Genomic DNA, 13,284 nt, shown 5'->3' with positions numbered 1-13,284 from the left:
GTTTACCGACAGCCATACTTTGAGGATGAGGATGATGTGATGAGGATGAAACAAGGCCCGTGTTTCTCTTATACCTCCTTCTCTTTTACTTGTTATGCGTGATGCCTAATCACAAGCAGTTTGAATGTAAATTTAATGTACTGCTTATTAACGTTGTCTGATTGTAGCAGTAATTGCACGCGCTAAAGTACAGCCAAAAATCTGAGTATAATTTAGATTTTCCTTGTTTTGTTCAAGCAGCACATGTTGCAGCAAGAAGAAATGCATGTACCACACATTACAAACTACAGATTTTCCATAGTTTGAACTGCCTTGTTGCTGAAAATGTGCTATATAAGTACAATTACCTTACCTTGCAACTTATTGACCACAGCGACTTGTATATGTGTTTTTCTACTTCATGACACATTTCTTGTATCTATGCTACTGATACTCCGGAGTGACTTATAGTCCAGAAAAAACACTACGTACATTTGCACGTCTACGTTTTATAGCTACATTTCATACTTGCTGCAAATAGATCTGTGATACAAGTCTGCAGGTTTACCTACAAAATAAATTGCTTGCAGTAATGTGTTCAATACACTTTTAACTAACTTTTGGTTATTCTTAAAAATATCTTTACAGAAAGTTCGTGCCATATTAGACATTAGGCCAGCTGTGCTCGTTGACACTCGATGCTTAGTAGCAACGTTTGCTCACCTTCGCGGGATGCAATGAGAACTTTACCTTTGTTTTTACACCCTTAAATCCAACAGCATTTAAGGGTGATCACACGTAAGAGATCTTGGTGATCTCTTACGTGTGATCAATGAAGTGAAGCTGTTTCCGTACTATCAAGATGGCGTCAGAGCACCCAGATGTAGGTCGTCACGTTGGAACTATCTACAGGGTTTTATCATTTGAAAACCTCGTATCTTGTCAGAAAAGGAAAACAATTCTGCTTGTGTGCACTCACTACACAATGCAGATGTATTTGCTGTAAGGTTTTCAGCCTTCCTGTTATCTGCCAGCAGTTTTGCTCTCTCTCTCCGCCTGCGTAAACCACAGATGTAATAAAAAGACGTTCCTTTTTCAGTATCTGCTTACATCACTGCGCTTTCCTCTGACCTCACTGATGTCTAGATGATCATTTTAAGTCGTCCTTCCTCATTAACGACTTGAACAATGAAGAGTGCTTTCAGCATTACCTCATTGTATTTAGGTACGGCGTGTTCACTGATTGGATAACCAGTGGAGTTTTTGATTTTCTGACCTGCTTGCTTCAAGTCAGGGACTGTCAAACAGAAAATCAGGAGCCTTTTTATCGTTAGTTCCCACTTTGCCAGGCAGAGGAGTTGAGGTCTTTTAACTACAGGCATATCTCGGCGTGTGAGCCATCAAACAGTTACGCCAGCAGTCCTCGCCGGGTATTTCCTGCTCGCTGTGCATGAGAAACTGCAGAGGTCGAAAGCTTTGTGTTGTTTTAAAGTCTCAGTGGTTGGTTGAGAAAAAATGCAAACCGAAAGCTAAATTTACTCCTCTTCTTTTTTTTTTTTTATCTTTCGTTACATCCTACTGTGCATGTTATTCAACCTTAATTTAAGTTTGTGAAAAATATTATTAATAAATTTATGCGATAATAGTTTTACTTGCAGGCAAGACTATTTGTATCCTAGCAACCGCTCCTGTGAGTCTCCGACTCTTTAAGATTTAAAGTTTCCCTTATAAAGTTAACAGCCTAATTAAACAACTGATGTTTAGCCGTTTACTGTAACCATGGCGCTAATGTGAGCGTTACAGCTCACATTATAGGTGCTAAGTATTATTTCCACCCATACGTTGAGACTGGTGTGTGTGTGTGTGCGTGCGTGCGTGCGTGCGTGCGTGTTGTGGGTGTTTTCTGCCTCCCGTTGCACTCCGTCACCCTTTGAACCCTCGGGGTATCATTCTGCACGGCTTCTGAGTCAGATGATCTGCCGTTGTTCAACCAACATGTCTCTACACTCTGCCAGAGACCTGCAACATGCGCGGCTCCTGTTCAAAACAAAAGCCGCGTAATCGCAGTCCTCCGTGTCAAACTTCTGCGTTTTAACGAGGAAGTCGTGCCAGTTTCTTGGACCCCCGGTTTGCTTTCGTCTCGTGTTTGCAGCGCTGCGGCCTGCGCATGTGCTGCTCGTCTCCGGCGCCGTTCTGACAGGAGGCGTAAAGCGCTGGTGTTTCTGAGGTGTCGGTGACAGGCAGGCATGTGTAAATGATAAAGACCGCATTGTGTTATCTCCTCTACCTCCTTTTCTATTTGCCCCCCCTTTTAGACTCGGAGGGCCTGTCTCGCTCATAAAGCGGCACACACACTGTGAGGCCCTCGAAAGGGGGCATTTACCACTGGGAAGAAGTCCAGAGACAAATATCTGCTTCTTATAGCCACTATACTTTGTGTTCTCCCCCCAAAGTTGTGTGCTCAGTGTCACTAACTGTGTTTCCATGCAAAACTTTGCCGATGTTCCCCTGACCACAACTTTGCGATTGCGGTGTTCCCTTTAAATAAGAAACGCAGTTAAAGTCACATGTGAACAATGAGTTTGCTCATTTGATAAATCGTTATAAAAAACAAACATGCAGCGACATCATCCTCATCCAGGATTTTTTCCACCAGTAGTGTTACCTGGTTTTTGACCAAATGACTTGTGTGATGTGAACGAACTGTTTCCATTGCAGTTTTTGCGAAATACACAGCCAAAAAAAAAGAAAAACCTCATTAGCTACACTTTCCAATTGGACATTTCAGCCATAAATCGGCTTAGCAGAAACACGGCGATTTTGAAAAAACTCTCATTTTTCACTACGATGAGGAGTTTTTTTATTTTGTTTTTTTAAACGAAAAAAAAGTTTTATTTTGTAAAACTGCAATGGAAACACGTTTTTCACAGGAAGTAGCAGGAGAATCATTTTAATGACTTATCGCATGAAAAAAAAAAAACTTATTCATGTGTGAGTTTAAGTGCGCTTTTCATTTCTTGGAAACACAGCAATAGGGAAATTGTGTTTTTGTTTACATTAGCAGAATATTGACAAAGTTTCAAATAGAAGCACAAAAAGCTTTTCATCAAAAAACTTGAGGTTTTTTGACATTTCCGTGGTTCCATTTGGCAAAATTGATTTTCGTCACTAAAATTGGAGTAATTGTAAGGTTAGTGGAAACAGATCTAGTTTCTAATGGACTTTGGGGAGAAGAAATCTCAGAAAGAGAGAGAGAGGCAGAGAAAGAGAGAGAGAGAGGCAGAGAGAGAGAGAGAACGTTATGCTAAGTGAACTAAAAAAAAAAATCACCAGCATCACCCAGTAAGCGTCAACAATTTGCCAGGAATGATAGCAGATTCTGCTTCTGATTGTTTTCTTCCAAGCTAGCTGCCATGTGTTCGTTTTTGTATATATATATATATATATATATATATATTTTTTTTTTTTTTTTTTTTTTTTTTTTTTTCTTTTTAACCACCTGGAACTACAGATCCGAGCAGGATGGAGAGCAGCGACTCAGGAGCCAAGTGGCCTATCGCGTACGGCCGAGGGCTTTGAACCACTCACCCGGCGCTGCAGCACAGATATTTATAACTCAGCTGAGCTTCTTGATTGAACAGCACATGTTTCTACTCTTCTGAGGCAAACCCCTCCCCACTCACCCTAGGCACCCTGTCCTCTTAAAGGCACTATTGTTTACGAGTCACTGGGGAAGAAGACGAGAAGCGGATCCCGGTGTACTCTCTCTCTCTCTCTGTCTCTCTCTCTCTCTCCGGCTGTGGCACCTCTGGAGATTGATATCATGTGAATCCTGAGAAACTGAAAAACTCTGGAGGGAAATAAGCACAGCTGTGCCGCGGCGCTCTCGCATGAAGCGTATAGTGTGATCAGCACGTGTTGACATATGCGGATCTGCGCGCACGTAGAGGAAATGGAGACGGCGAGCAGAAAGTGGACATGCCTGTCCGTTTGAATCCAGCGCCGCGTTTGTTTGAGAAAGAGACATCAGAAACGGGCGCAGCTGTCGAGGATTTGCTGCCAGAGGCTTTCGTCTCGCCTGCGCCTTGTCCTTCTCTGATTGACCCACCGATTCAATGTCACGGACTCCCAGCTCCGTTCCGGGACGCCGTACGGCCTCTGCATACGCTGCTTTTGTTAATGTCTCTACCAGCTTGAAACATCTGGTGATCGCTATATAGCTCAACCTTAGTCAGACCGGATGGAGAGCAACTGTGAAGATCCATTTTCAAGTCTTTCCAGAGATCCGCAGCTCAATTTAGGTGAAAGGTGAAAGTCTTTCCTTGGTCTCAGGTGTTTTGCAGATTTGAACAGATTTGCTTCCATTTAGCTCGATCCAAACCGAGTACAAGATGTTCAGGTGGATGTGCCAACATGGCAAAAACACAAAAAGTAACCAAGCATTTGTTTGTCTAGTTTCTGGTGCAAATATCTTAGTTACCCTGAAGTAAGACTACACTAACTTATAAGCAACTTTTTAGAGTTTGTTTAAAGTCAGAAGCTCCTTAATATTGAACTTATAATAATATTTTTTTTTTTTTTTTTTTGCATAAGTGAAAAAATAAAATACGCCAATGGAACTAGTACTTTTTTTTTTTTTTAGGAATAATTGACTTAAAGCGAGCTACAGCTTGCTGAAAAGTTACTTTTAAGTTAGTTCATTCATATATAATTATACTAATTTGCATTAAAAAACTTACTTGGTAAGGTTTTGTGTGTTTTGGGGGTAAGCCAAATTTGGCTTGTCAAAGCAAATAACACCAGATGTGTCGAGCCTGTGACCAATGTCTGAGTCTCCCACCTGATCTGTGGATCTCTGCAGCTCCTCCAGAGTTACAATGAGCCTCCTGGCCACTTCTCTGAGTCTGTTAGTAGGGGTGTAGCGATAAGTCGGCCCTGATTTCCTTCGTTTTTTTAAGACCGGTGCTCTTATATACCTCAGCAAACGTCTGAAAACCAGCCACTGTTGTCTTTGTGTTCTACCAGAAGGGAGGTTTGACTCACAGGTCATGTCTGCACATTTCCAGTTAACAATAGTCACCCCACTGTTACTACATTTCAGACTACAAAAACCCCTGTCTACGGGCCTGGTCTTGTCAGGTTTGGCGCTCTTTGCTTTTTGTAACCAGTGCTGTGTGTAGATGTCCAATGTCTGGTGCTTTAAACTCCCCCCCACCCACCCCGGCTGCATCCCAGGCCCGGTTGCCGTGTTCTCTGGTCTTCATTTGAGCTCTAATGTTCCCGAACAATACTCCGTGACCTTTGCAGAACAACTGCTTTTATAAAAGCCACACTTAAAAGCTATATGACCTTTTTTTTCCCCCCTTCCACTTCACAATTATGCACTATATCCACTGCGCTCCCCTAAAATTTTTATTGGCCTGGTCTGGTCACCCCTATGAATTTTTTTTCTTCTTTTCCTGTGGGCGCCACTGACTGCATTGTGTTGGGGCTATTACATAAGATCCCATTAAAGTGAAAAAAAAAAAATAAGTGGAAGTAGTTCAAAGGGTATGAATACTTTTACAAGGCACAGTAAGATCCCGTTTACAAGGTTCTTTCAGACTCCGGCTCGGCATCGGCTTTGCCGTGAGGAGGTCCGCTGCTTGTGTTGCGCTGCCAAGTTCAATAGCTGCGCCGGTTTTGCCCAAAACTCCTCTGTTGTTTCGTTATTTGTTTTTGATTTTTGTTTGTTTTTTTTATAGGCAGAGAAAAGAGCCAAGCTAATGTCAGATATCAACATAATGAAGGACCTGGAGAAGAGCGACGCAGCGAGCCGGACGGAGGAGCTCCCAATAATCAAACACCCGCAGCCTTCAAAGCAACAACCTCAGCCTCAGCCGCACAGCCAGCCTCCGCCGCAGCCTCAGTATCAGCAGCAATCACAGCCGTCTCTCCTGCAGCAGCAGCAGCAGCAACACAAGCAGCCACCTCAACAGCAGCAGCAGCAGCAACAACCTACTGACCCGGCTTCTCCCACCGTGGCCACCACCCCGGAGCCTGTCGCCATTGGAGGAGAGGAAAAAACTTCCCAAAAGTCTTCGGACACCGAGCCCGAGTATGAGGTAATGCTCTGCAGAAGCACGACTTCGCTCTGCCGCCTGTTCGTTTTTTGGTAAGCTGCAACATGTAAGGGCTTCTGTCTTAAGGGTGAATGTGAGTTTAGAATCTCTTTGTCTTGTCAGACCAGCTGCATGTTTCAGGTGGGATGTCTTAAAAGTTCACAAATACACACAATAAGGCTCCCTGTGAAGCAAGCAGCACATAAAACGACGCTCCTTGTGCTTTACACCAGCGTCAATCTATTACTTATTTCGTCTTTGACCTCGTTACAGTTTTAGCTCGACAACTAATGTTTGAAATGTGGATTCATAACATGGTTTCCCAATATTATTAACAAATATCAGACTCTGAATATCGGGGAGAAAATGCCTGTTTGTGCTTCTAATGGGGTAAATACTGAACATTTCCAAAACAATAAAAAGCAACCTACCACTTTTCTGCACACACAGTTAAATTTGAATATGTTAGAATATAACTGCATCTAATTCCTCAAATGCAGAAATGCAGTGTTATAGACAGCAGAGTCATCACTGGGCCTGTCACAATAAACAATAAACCAATCAATTGCATGATCAATTAAAACCAGTTGAATCATTTACATTTGCTTGAAACCGGATGATGAAAGTTTTCAATCGGGTGTTTTGGTCTTTAACTATCCCTTTCTTTGGAGGACAGTTTTGTTTACAACTTCATAATTAAGTTTATTTGTTTTTTCTGTTATTTATTCGGATATTTAAAGTTCCAGTGTTGAATGTTCACTAAAATTGAAACTTTATTAATCTTTGAGAATGTGCTCTTGCATTATTAGGCAACAATATTATCGTTTATCGCAATAACTTCTGGGGCAATTTAACGGCCGGTAAAATTTGTTATTGCGACAGGTCTAGTCATTACTGACTTGGTGTGGAGATGAGGTTTTTCACCAGAACCGCAGGAGTTTCTTTCATTACCTCCCGAAAAGCATTTAGTGTGTTCTTTTTTTTGTTTTTTTTGTTTTTTAAAGGTGAAAATAAGTCTGAGCATAAAAGTTTTAAAGCATGTACAAAATATGCATGTAGTGGAAACATATAATGTGGTATTTCTAAAAGAGATTGGGTTGAGCAGTCACGTTACCACGTTTCTTTTGGTCTTTGGGCCCTAAACAAACTCGGCTCCAGTAACCCGATTCGTCGGGATGAATGGAGGCACAAAATACAAAACCTTCCTTAACAAGCTGCGACGTGTCTTTAAAATACTTTGAGTTTAGCTCCGGTCTAAATGATTTCTGAGCACATTTACAAACACTAAACCCACCTGCGTGTGTGTGACACCTGTGTTTACGCACCACAGAGGGTTTAACCAGTCGCATTCCTCTCACAACGCTTCACATCTACAATGTATAAAATCTAAACTATGCACAGCCTTAAGACTTGTGTTGGAGTGTTCTGGATGGCCAGCTCTCAAAATGCATAGTTTTTCTGTGTTCTTGGGTATTTTGGTTAAGATTGTTTATCTTTCTTTTTTATGCAACAGATATTTTTTCCCCCCCTAAAGTAGAAAATAAGCTGTTTGGAACTTTGCTCAGAAGTTAATACGGAGTGGATGATTTGTGTCGTCTCCTGGCTGCAGGACGGCCGTGGTTTTGGCATCGGCGAGCTGGTTTGGGGGAAGCTGCGAGGTTTTTCTTGGTGGCCGGGCCGCATCGTGTCCTGGTGTATGACGGGCCGGAGCAGAGCCGCCGAGGGAACCAGATGGGTCATGTGGTTTGGAGACGGAAAATTCTCAGTGGTGAGTGTTCGGGGCCAACGGTAATATTCTTGTCAGGTGATTTTTCTTTTGGATTTTTCAAGCAAAACACAGTCTTCAGTTTTAGTGATAACCACAAGGGTTTTTTTTTTTCTTTTTTTTTCGGGTATTTATTCGTGCATCTGGTTGCTCTATTGAAATCTAATATCCAGACAATTTGTAGACTTGCAGCTTCAAAACGTTTATTTTTTGTGTGTATTTTTACAGGTATGTGTAGAGAAACTTCTGCCTTTAAGTTCATTTAATAATGCCTTTCACCAACCAACTTACAACAAACAGCCCATGTACAAGAAAGCAATCTACGAAGTGTTACAGGTGAGAGCTCCTGACTTGTGTTTTGATGCTTCACTTAGGGCTGGACAATATGGCAAAACAACATATCATATTATAAACTTCTCATACTGGTTGATATAAATAATTATTGATTAATTTTGTGTTTTAAATATCTGAAATATGGCCAATATACAGAGATGACCTTTCCTGTTTTCTCCAAAAATTTTGCTCCACATTGTTGTTTTTTTTATTTTTAAGCTGCGCAGGCTCCGTGTTGCTCAAGTTACGCTGCAGGTTGTTGCTAGGTAACCAAAGAGAGACCGAGTTAGTCGATGCCATCAGCCTTTTTTAGCTAGCCATGAGAGATCAAGCGGCTAATGAACGAGCTAGAAATGCTCTGCGGTTCTGTTTTGGATTTAAGTGAAATTGGTTATCACAGGTGTTATCTACTGATATTGGTTATGTGTCTATCGTGACATATATTGTTATTGATTTATTCTCCAGTTCTTGTTTCATTCTATCACATTGTTGGTATATTTTAGATTCACCAATCAATTTCCTGTCTCCATTTTTTTGTTTTTTACCAATAATAAAGAAGATCTAAGGATAGCATTTAACATCGTTTCCTAGACTTCTTACTCTGAATGATCATTATTTATATTAGAAGGTGATGCTGTATGTACAATAGCAGTTACTGTAAATATTCTACATTTACTAAATTGAATCTAAGTCCAATGAGTAGAAAACTGGTCCTCCTTAGCATCTAGAAAGATTAGCGTTAGCTAAGGTTAGCCTTGCTAAAGGAGTGTGCTCTCTTAAACATCCTGGATTGTTAATGCCAATAAAAGTCACCACCTCTTTCTTTCCAGATAATAAATGACTTATTTTAACCAATGATATGTTGGTTTTAAAATGATATGAAGCTGCTATACGTCTTGCTATCCACAGCTTACTCTGTTAGCCAACACTTTTATGTCAGAAGCACCTTGTGTGCCTCTTAATTTAAGGTTCCTCTCAGTTCTTTTTTTTTTTTTTTTTTTGCCGATGAAGCAGGATTAAAATATTTTCCACATGTGTGCAGGTGGCTAGTAGCCGGGCAGGAAAAGCCTTTATAGCCTGCCCCGACAGTGACGAAAGTGAAACCTCCAAATCAGTGGACATGTTAAACAAGGAGATGATTGAGTGGGCGATGACCGGGTTTCAGCCCACTGGACCTAAGGGCTTAGAGCCACCTGAAGGTAAGAAAGTGCGACACCTTTGACCCCGTGGGAGCGGGGGTCGGCCGAACTCACTCGAAATCACTTCTATAATTTCCACTTTGCCTGGACTTGCTAGAGGAGCGTAACTCCGAGGTTTACCCCGAGATTTGGGTGGAGCCCGAAGCGGCGGCCTACACGCCCCCCCCAGCCAAAAAGCCTCGCAAAAGCACGGTGGAGAAAGGGAAAGTCAAGGACATCATCGACGAGAGGACGCGAGGTGAGGGGGGTCCCGTCCGTTTGTGAACTCCTCACTCTGTTGACTAGAGGTTAATTATTGTAGGAATTAGACAGGAAACGGGGTCAAGTTGCTGCGTATTACAGTGTCGCCTACAGTTAGGACGAAACTACATTCTGGGTCTTAACAGTGGAGAGCAGCAGGAGCCATACTGACTTAGTTAAACTATCAAAGAGCTGCACATTAAAATGAAACACGGGCACAATGTGCTTCCTGTCACACATGATCTATTTTTAGTTTGTGATCAGAGGAAGGCTCGCTCTGCCTTCCGTGTACGAGTGGACGCAGCTGTGTTTGCCTGATTTGTAGATGGTTGTTCACTTTGTACAGGTTTTCTTTCCAGCCTTCTCTTTTAGTCTTTTAGCTTGAAGTGCTTTGGTTGTTGTTGTTGGGGAGAGATAAACCAATCAGAGTTTCACGGACAATTTCGGTTCACCTGTTTGTCGACCTTTGATCTGACAGCATCAATCTGAACTGATTCTTCTTTAAGATAGGAGTCAGTATGATTTTTCTATTCTAGTTTTTAATATTTGTAGCAGAGGTAAATGCTACGTTTGAGTCGTGCGTGAAAGAGTAGAACTGTTATTTGAATGCTGAGATATTGAAACTGGATGATGAAAGTCTGCAATCAGGTGTTTTGGTCTTTAACTATCCCTTTATTTTGAAGAACGGTTTTGTTTACAAAGACTTCATAATTCCTTTTATTTGTTTTTTCTGTTGTTTATTTGGATATTTAAAGTGTAAATGTTCATTAAAATTGAAAGTTTATTAATCTTTGAGATTAATAAACCAGAATTCGTTCTGGGTGGAGACCCACAATGCTTCAAAATATGTACACAAACATCAGCTTTTTGAAATTTTCTCTCAATTTTACTCACTATTCAATCATTTTAATACTTATTTAGCATAAAATCAGCCTCATACCTTCTGATTTTAGTTGGCCGTGAGTCTTTAGGGTTTTTTTTTTTTTTTGAAGCAGTCACATGATTGACTGAAGGCGCTTTGGAGTCCTCTGGACTTGATAAAGCGCTCACATCATACATGGCCATTTACCATAAGTGATGTGAGCATAAAGTGAGAACATTTTTTTTTTTGTAACATTTTCAGCAACATTCATTCATTTCCTCTCTTTTCTGTCACAGAGCGACTTGTTTATGAAGTGAGACAAAAGTGCCGCAGCTTGGAGGGTAAGTTCGGCTCACACATGCTCTCCAGATGCGTTTGGTCATTTCTCACTGTCATTAAGAAGCAATCTAATCAGAATGTAGGCAACTGTTCTCGTAAAACAGTGAAGGCAACACCGTTATTTATGTTCTGACCCCCTTTACGAACGTCCCGACTAACCTGCGTCACAGCTGACTAGATATTTTCACTCAAGTCTCCATCACCGCCTCTCGTCTTCCTCCAGACATCTGCATCTCGTGTGGAAGTCTGAACGTGAGCCTGGAGCACCCCTTGTTCGCCGGAGGAATGTGCCAGAGCTGCAAGGTGAGACGCTGCCCCACCGAACGAATTAACCGTTTTTGAAAACAACAAAACTCTTTAAGTTTTATTTTTTTAAATGTCTCACTGCTTATATTTGGCTCTTTCTGTGCGCTTTGCAGAACTGCTTCCTGGAATGCGCGTACCAATACGACGACGACGGTTATCAGTCGTACTGCACTATCTGCTGCGGCGGACGTGAGGTGCTCATGTGTGGAAACAACAACTGCTGCAGGTGAGGATTTGACTTCCTAATTCGGCAAGCTTAAATTGCGACCGCCTCGTCTTCGGTTGCGCACGTTCAACCTTGTTGGCCTCTTGTGTGGGGCGTTTAGAGGTAATTAGCGTGTAGAAGTCTAGAAATTTGAGTCTGGAGAAGTACGGAAGTAAGGATGTGTCGGAAACCTCGAGCACCACTGGGTTACACAAGCTGAAATACTTCGAGCTGGAGAGAAATTAAATTGATAAAATCTGTAGAAAATATAGAAGTTTTAGGGTTGTTTTTTTTATCTTAGGAAATTTAACTACAAAGCTGTGATGCTTGGGCTGTGAATGTAGGACAACAAAATCAAAAGCCCTTCCTCACATGAAGGACAACGGTTTGTCTTGAAGCTTCAGCTTAAGACGTTACGAGATTTTCTTTTAACGGTGTGAAGCATAAACCAAAGCATCTCTTAACATGCCTCACTTTTTACAATCTCTACACCGGACTTGCAACTTCAACCTCGCTCATCCAGTGCTTTGCAAAAGTTCTCAAAATCCTCCGAATTGTTCACATTTTGTCACTTTGCGATCACAAACTTCAATTTAGTCAAAGTGGTGTTTGATTGTAATTCTGAAAAATGTTTAATGCATTTGCTTTACGCCCTTTTTCATTTGACACCCATTGATAAAATCCTTCAGAAGTCACCTCTGTGCACTTTGATGTGCGGATAACATCTGTTCAGATTTGTATTTGCAAGACACACGTGCTACACTTTGCACTTGCTACAGTTTTAATGGAGAATATTCTTGAGCTCTGTGACACAATCTTTGGATGAATCGACCGTTTATTATTCCTAATAAATCAAACACTGTTATTCTTCACAAAGAGCTGGCTGTAGTCATCACGGATGTCACAACACTGATGTCAGGCTTCATCACGGAGGTCAGGCTCACGAACGGCTGATAGTAAATATTACGTCATGCGTGGTTTTTCAGTTTGAAGTCTCAAAGAAGGATCAGCCGAAGTAACCTGGCGCAGTAATTACAAGTAAACAAACGTTGAAAAAGCACCACTGAGAGTAACACGATCAGCGCACAGGGCCGTTCTTTGTGTTCACACGACGGCGTGTGACATTTTGATGATGAGTCGCTGCTTGCCAGGCCGGGCGTTTGGATGGAAACCTGATGCTCCAGCAGCCTGACCTCTGACCTCTGGAAGTGAAAACCGAGAGTATCATTCAAACTGAGCCTAATCTATTTAACAAGGTACAAAATATTATGTGGTAAATTAATCCCACCAGGAGACATTATTTGAACTAGGAGTGCAAGTTATTGATTAATTAGTTTGTTTAAAGTTGATTGGTCAGCGGCCAAACCTCAGTTTTCTCTCGCATCGAGAATGATCGTCTTTCCATAATATGAAGGCCAATATATTTTTTAATAAGATACTAAATTTAAAAAATATATAATCATGTTAACATTATTTTTGTCTTAAATAATGAATAAACATTGAATAAACATTGAATAAACAGAATATTTTGGTTTTCTCACATTATTAAACTTAGATATATTACATATAACAAAAACTGGAACTCTTAAGTTGCTCAATGGAAAAATTAAAGATGAAAAGGATAAAATATGTGAAACATTTAATTCCCCATTAACAAAGAGATCTTCATACAGAAGAACCGTCTGTAAAAGACAGGTTAAAATTTCGCTGTCGTGATTTTGAGGTTCACGACCGACCTCAAAATCAGTCTTGCGTATAGGCCTCATATTTCTTTTTCATCACGTCGCATTTTTTCTGTTATTCCTTCTCCTCTTTCATGTCACCACGTCCTCGCCGGTCATTTTTAAACAAGAAGTTGACGCTGCTTTGCTCCGTCATGCCGCTCACCTGGATGAGCCTTATTAACGTGAAACTTAAGGAGCTTGTCGAGTGTTTTTATTTCAAAACAGAACCGA

The 13,284-nt window shown here is 41.2% G+C and overlaps 1 protein-coding gene across 3 annotated transcripts in view; it reads left to right on the top strand.

Annotated features, from left to right (window-relative positions):
- Positions 1 to 13,284, top strand: part of LOC106927686 (DNA (cytosine-5)-methyltransferase 3A) — a 47,871-nt gene that overhangs the window by 26,082 nt on the left and 8,505 nt on the right. For all 3 annotated transcript variants that reach the window (XM_088002791.1, XM_088002789.1, XM_088002792.1), the window contains 8 exons: positions 5,724 to 6,083; positions 7,690 to 7,848; positions 8,074 to 8,181; positions 9,221 to 9,377; positions 9,475 to 9,615; positions 10,776 to 10,820; positions 11,042 to 11,121; positions 11,238 to 11,350. In XM_088002791.1, coding sequence (XP_087858917.1) covers positions 5,724 to 6,083; positions 7,690 to 7,848; positions 8,074 to 8,181; positions 9,221 to 9,377; positions 9,475 to 9,615; positions 10,776 to 10,820; positions 11,042 to 11,121; positions 11,238 to 11,350 — 1,163 coding nt within the window. The remainder of the gene's footprint in view (positions 1 to 5,723; positions 6,084 to 7,689; positions 7,849 to 8,073; positions 8,182 to 9,220; positions 9,378 to 9,474; positions 9,616 to 10,775; positions 10,821 to 11,041; positions 11,122 to 11,237; positions 11,351 to 13,284) is intronic.

This window comes from Poecilia mexicana, unplaced genomic scaffold (assembly GCF_051168715.1).
Source record: "Poecilia mexicana isolate PSO_F unplaced genomic scaffold, ASM5116871v1 scaffold_22, whole genome shotgun sequence".
NCBI lineage: Eukaryota > Metazoa > Chordata > Actinopteri > Cyprinodontiformes > Poeciliidae > Poecilia > Poecilia mexicana.
This window is presented reverse-complemented; position numbering and strand designations above follow the sequence as displayed.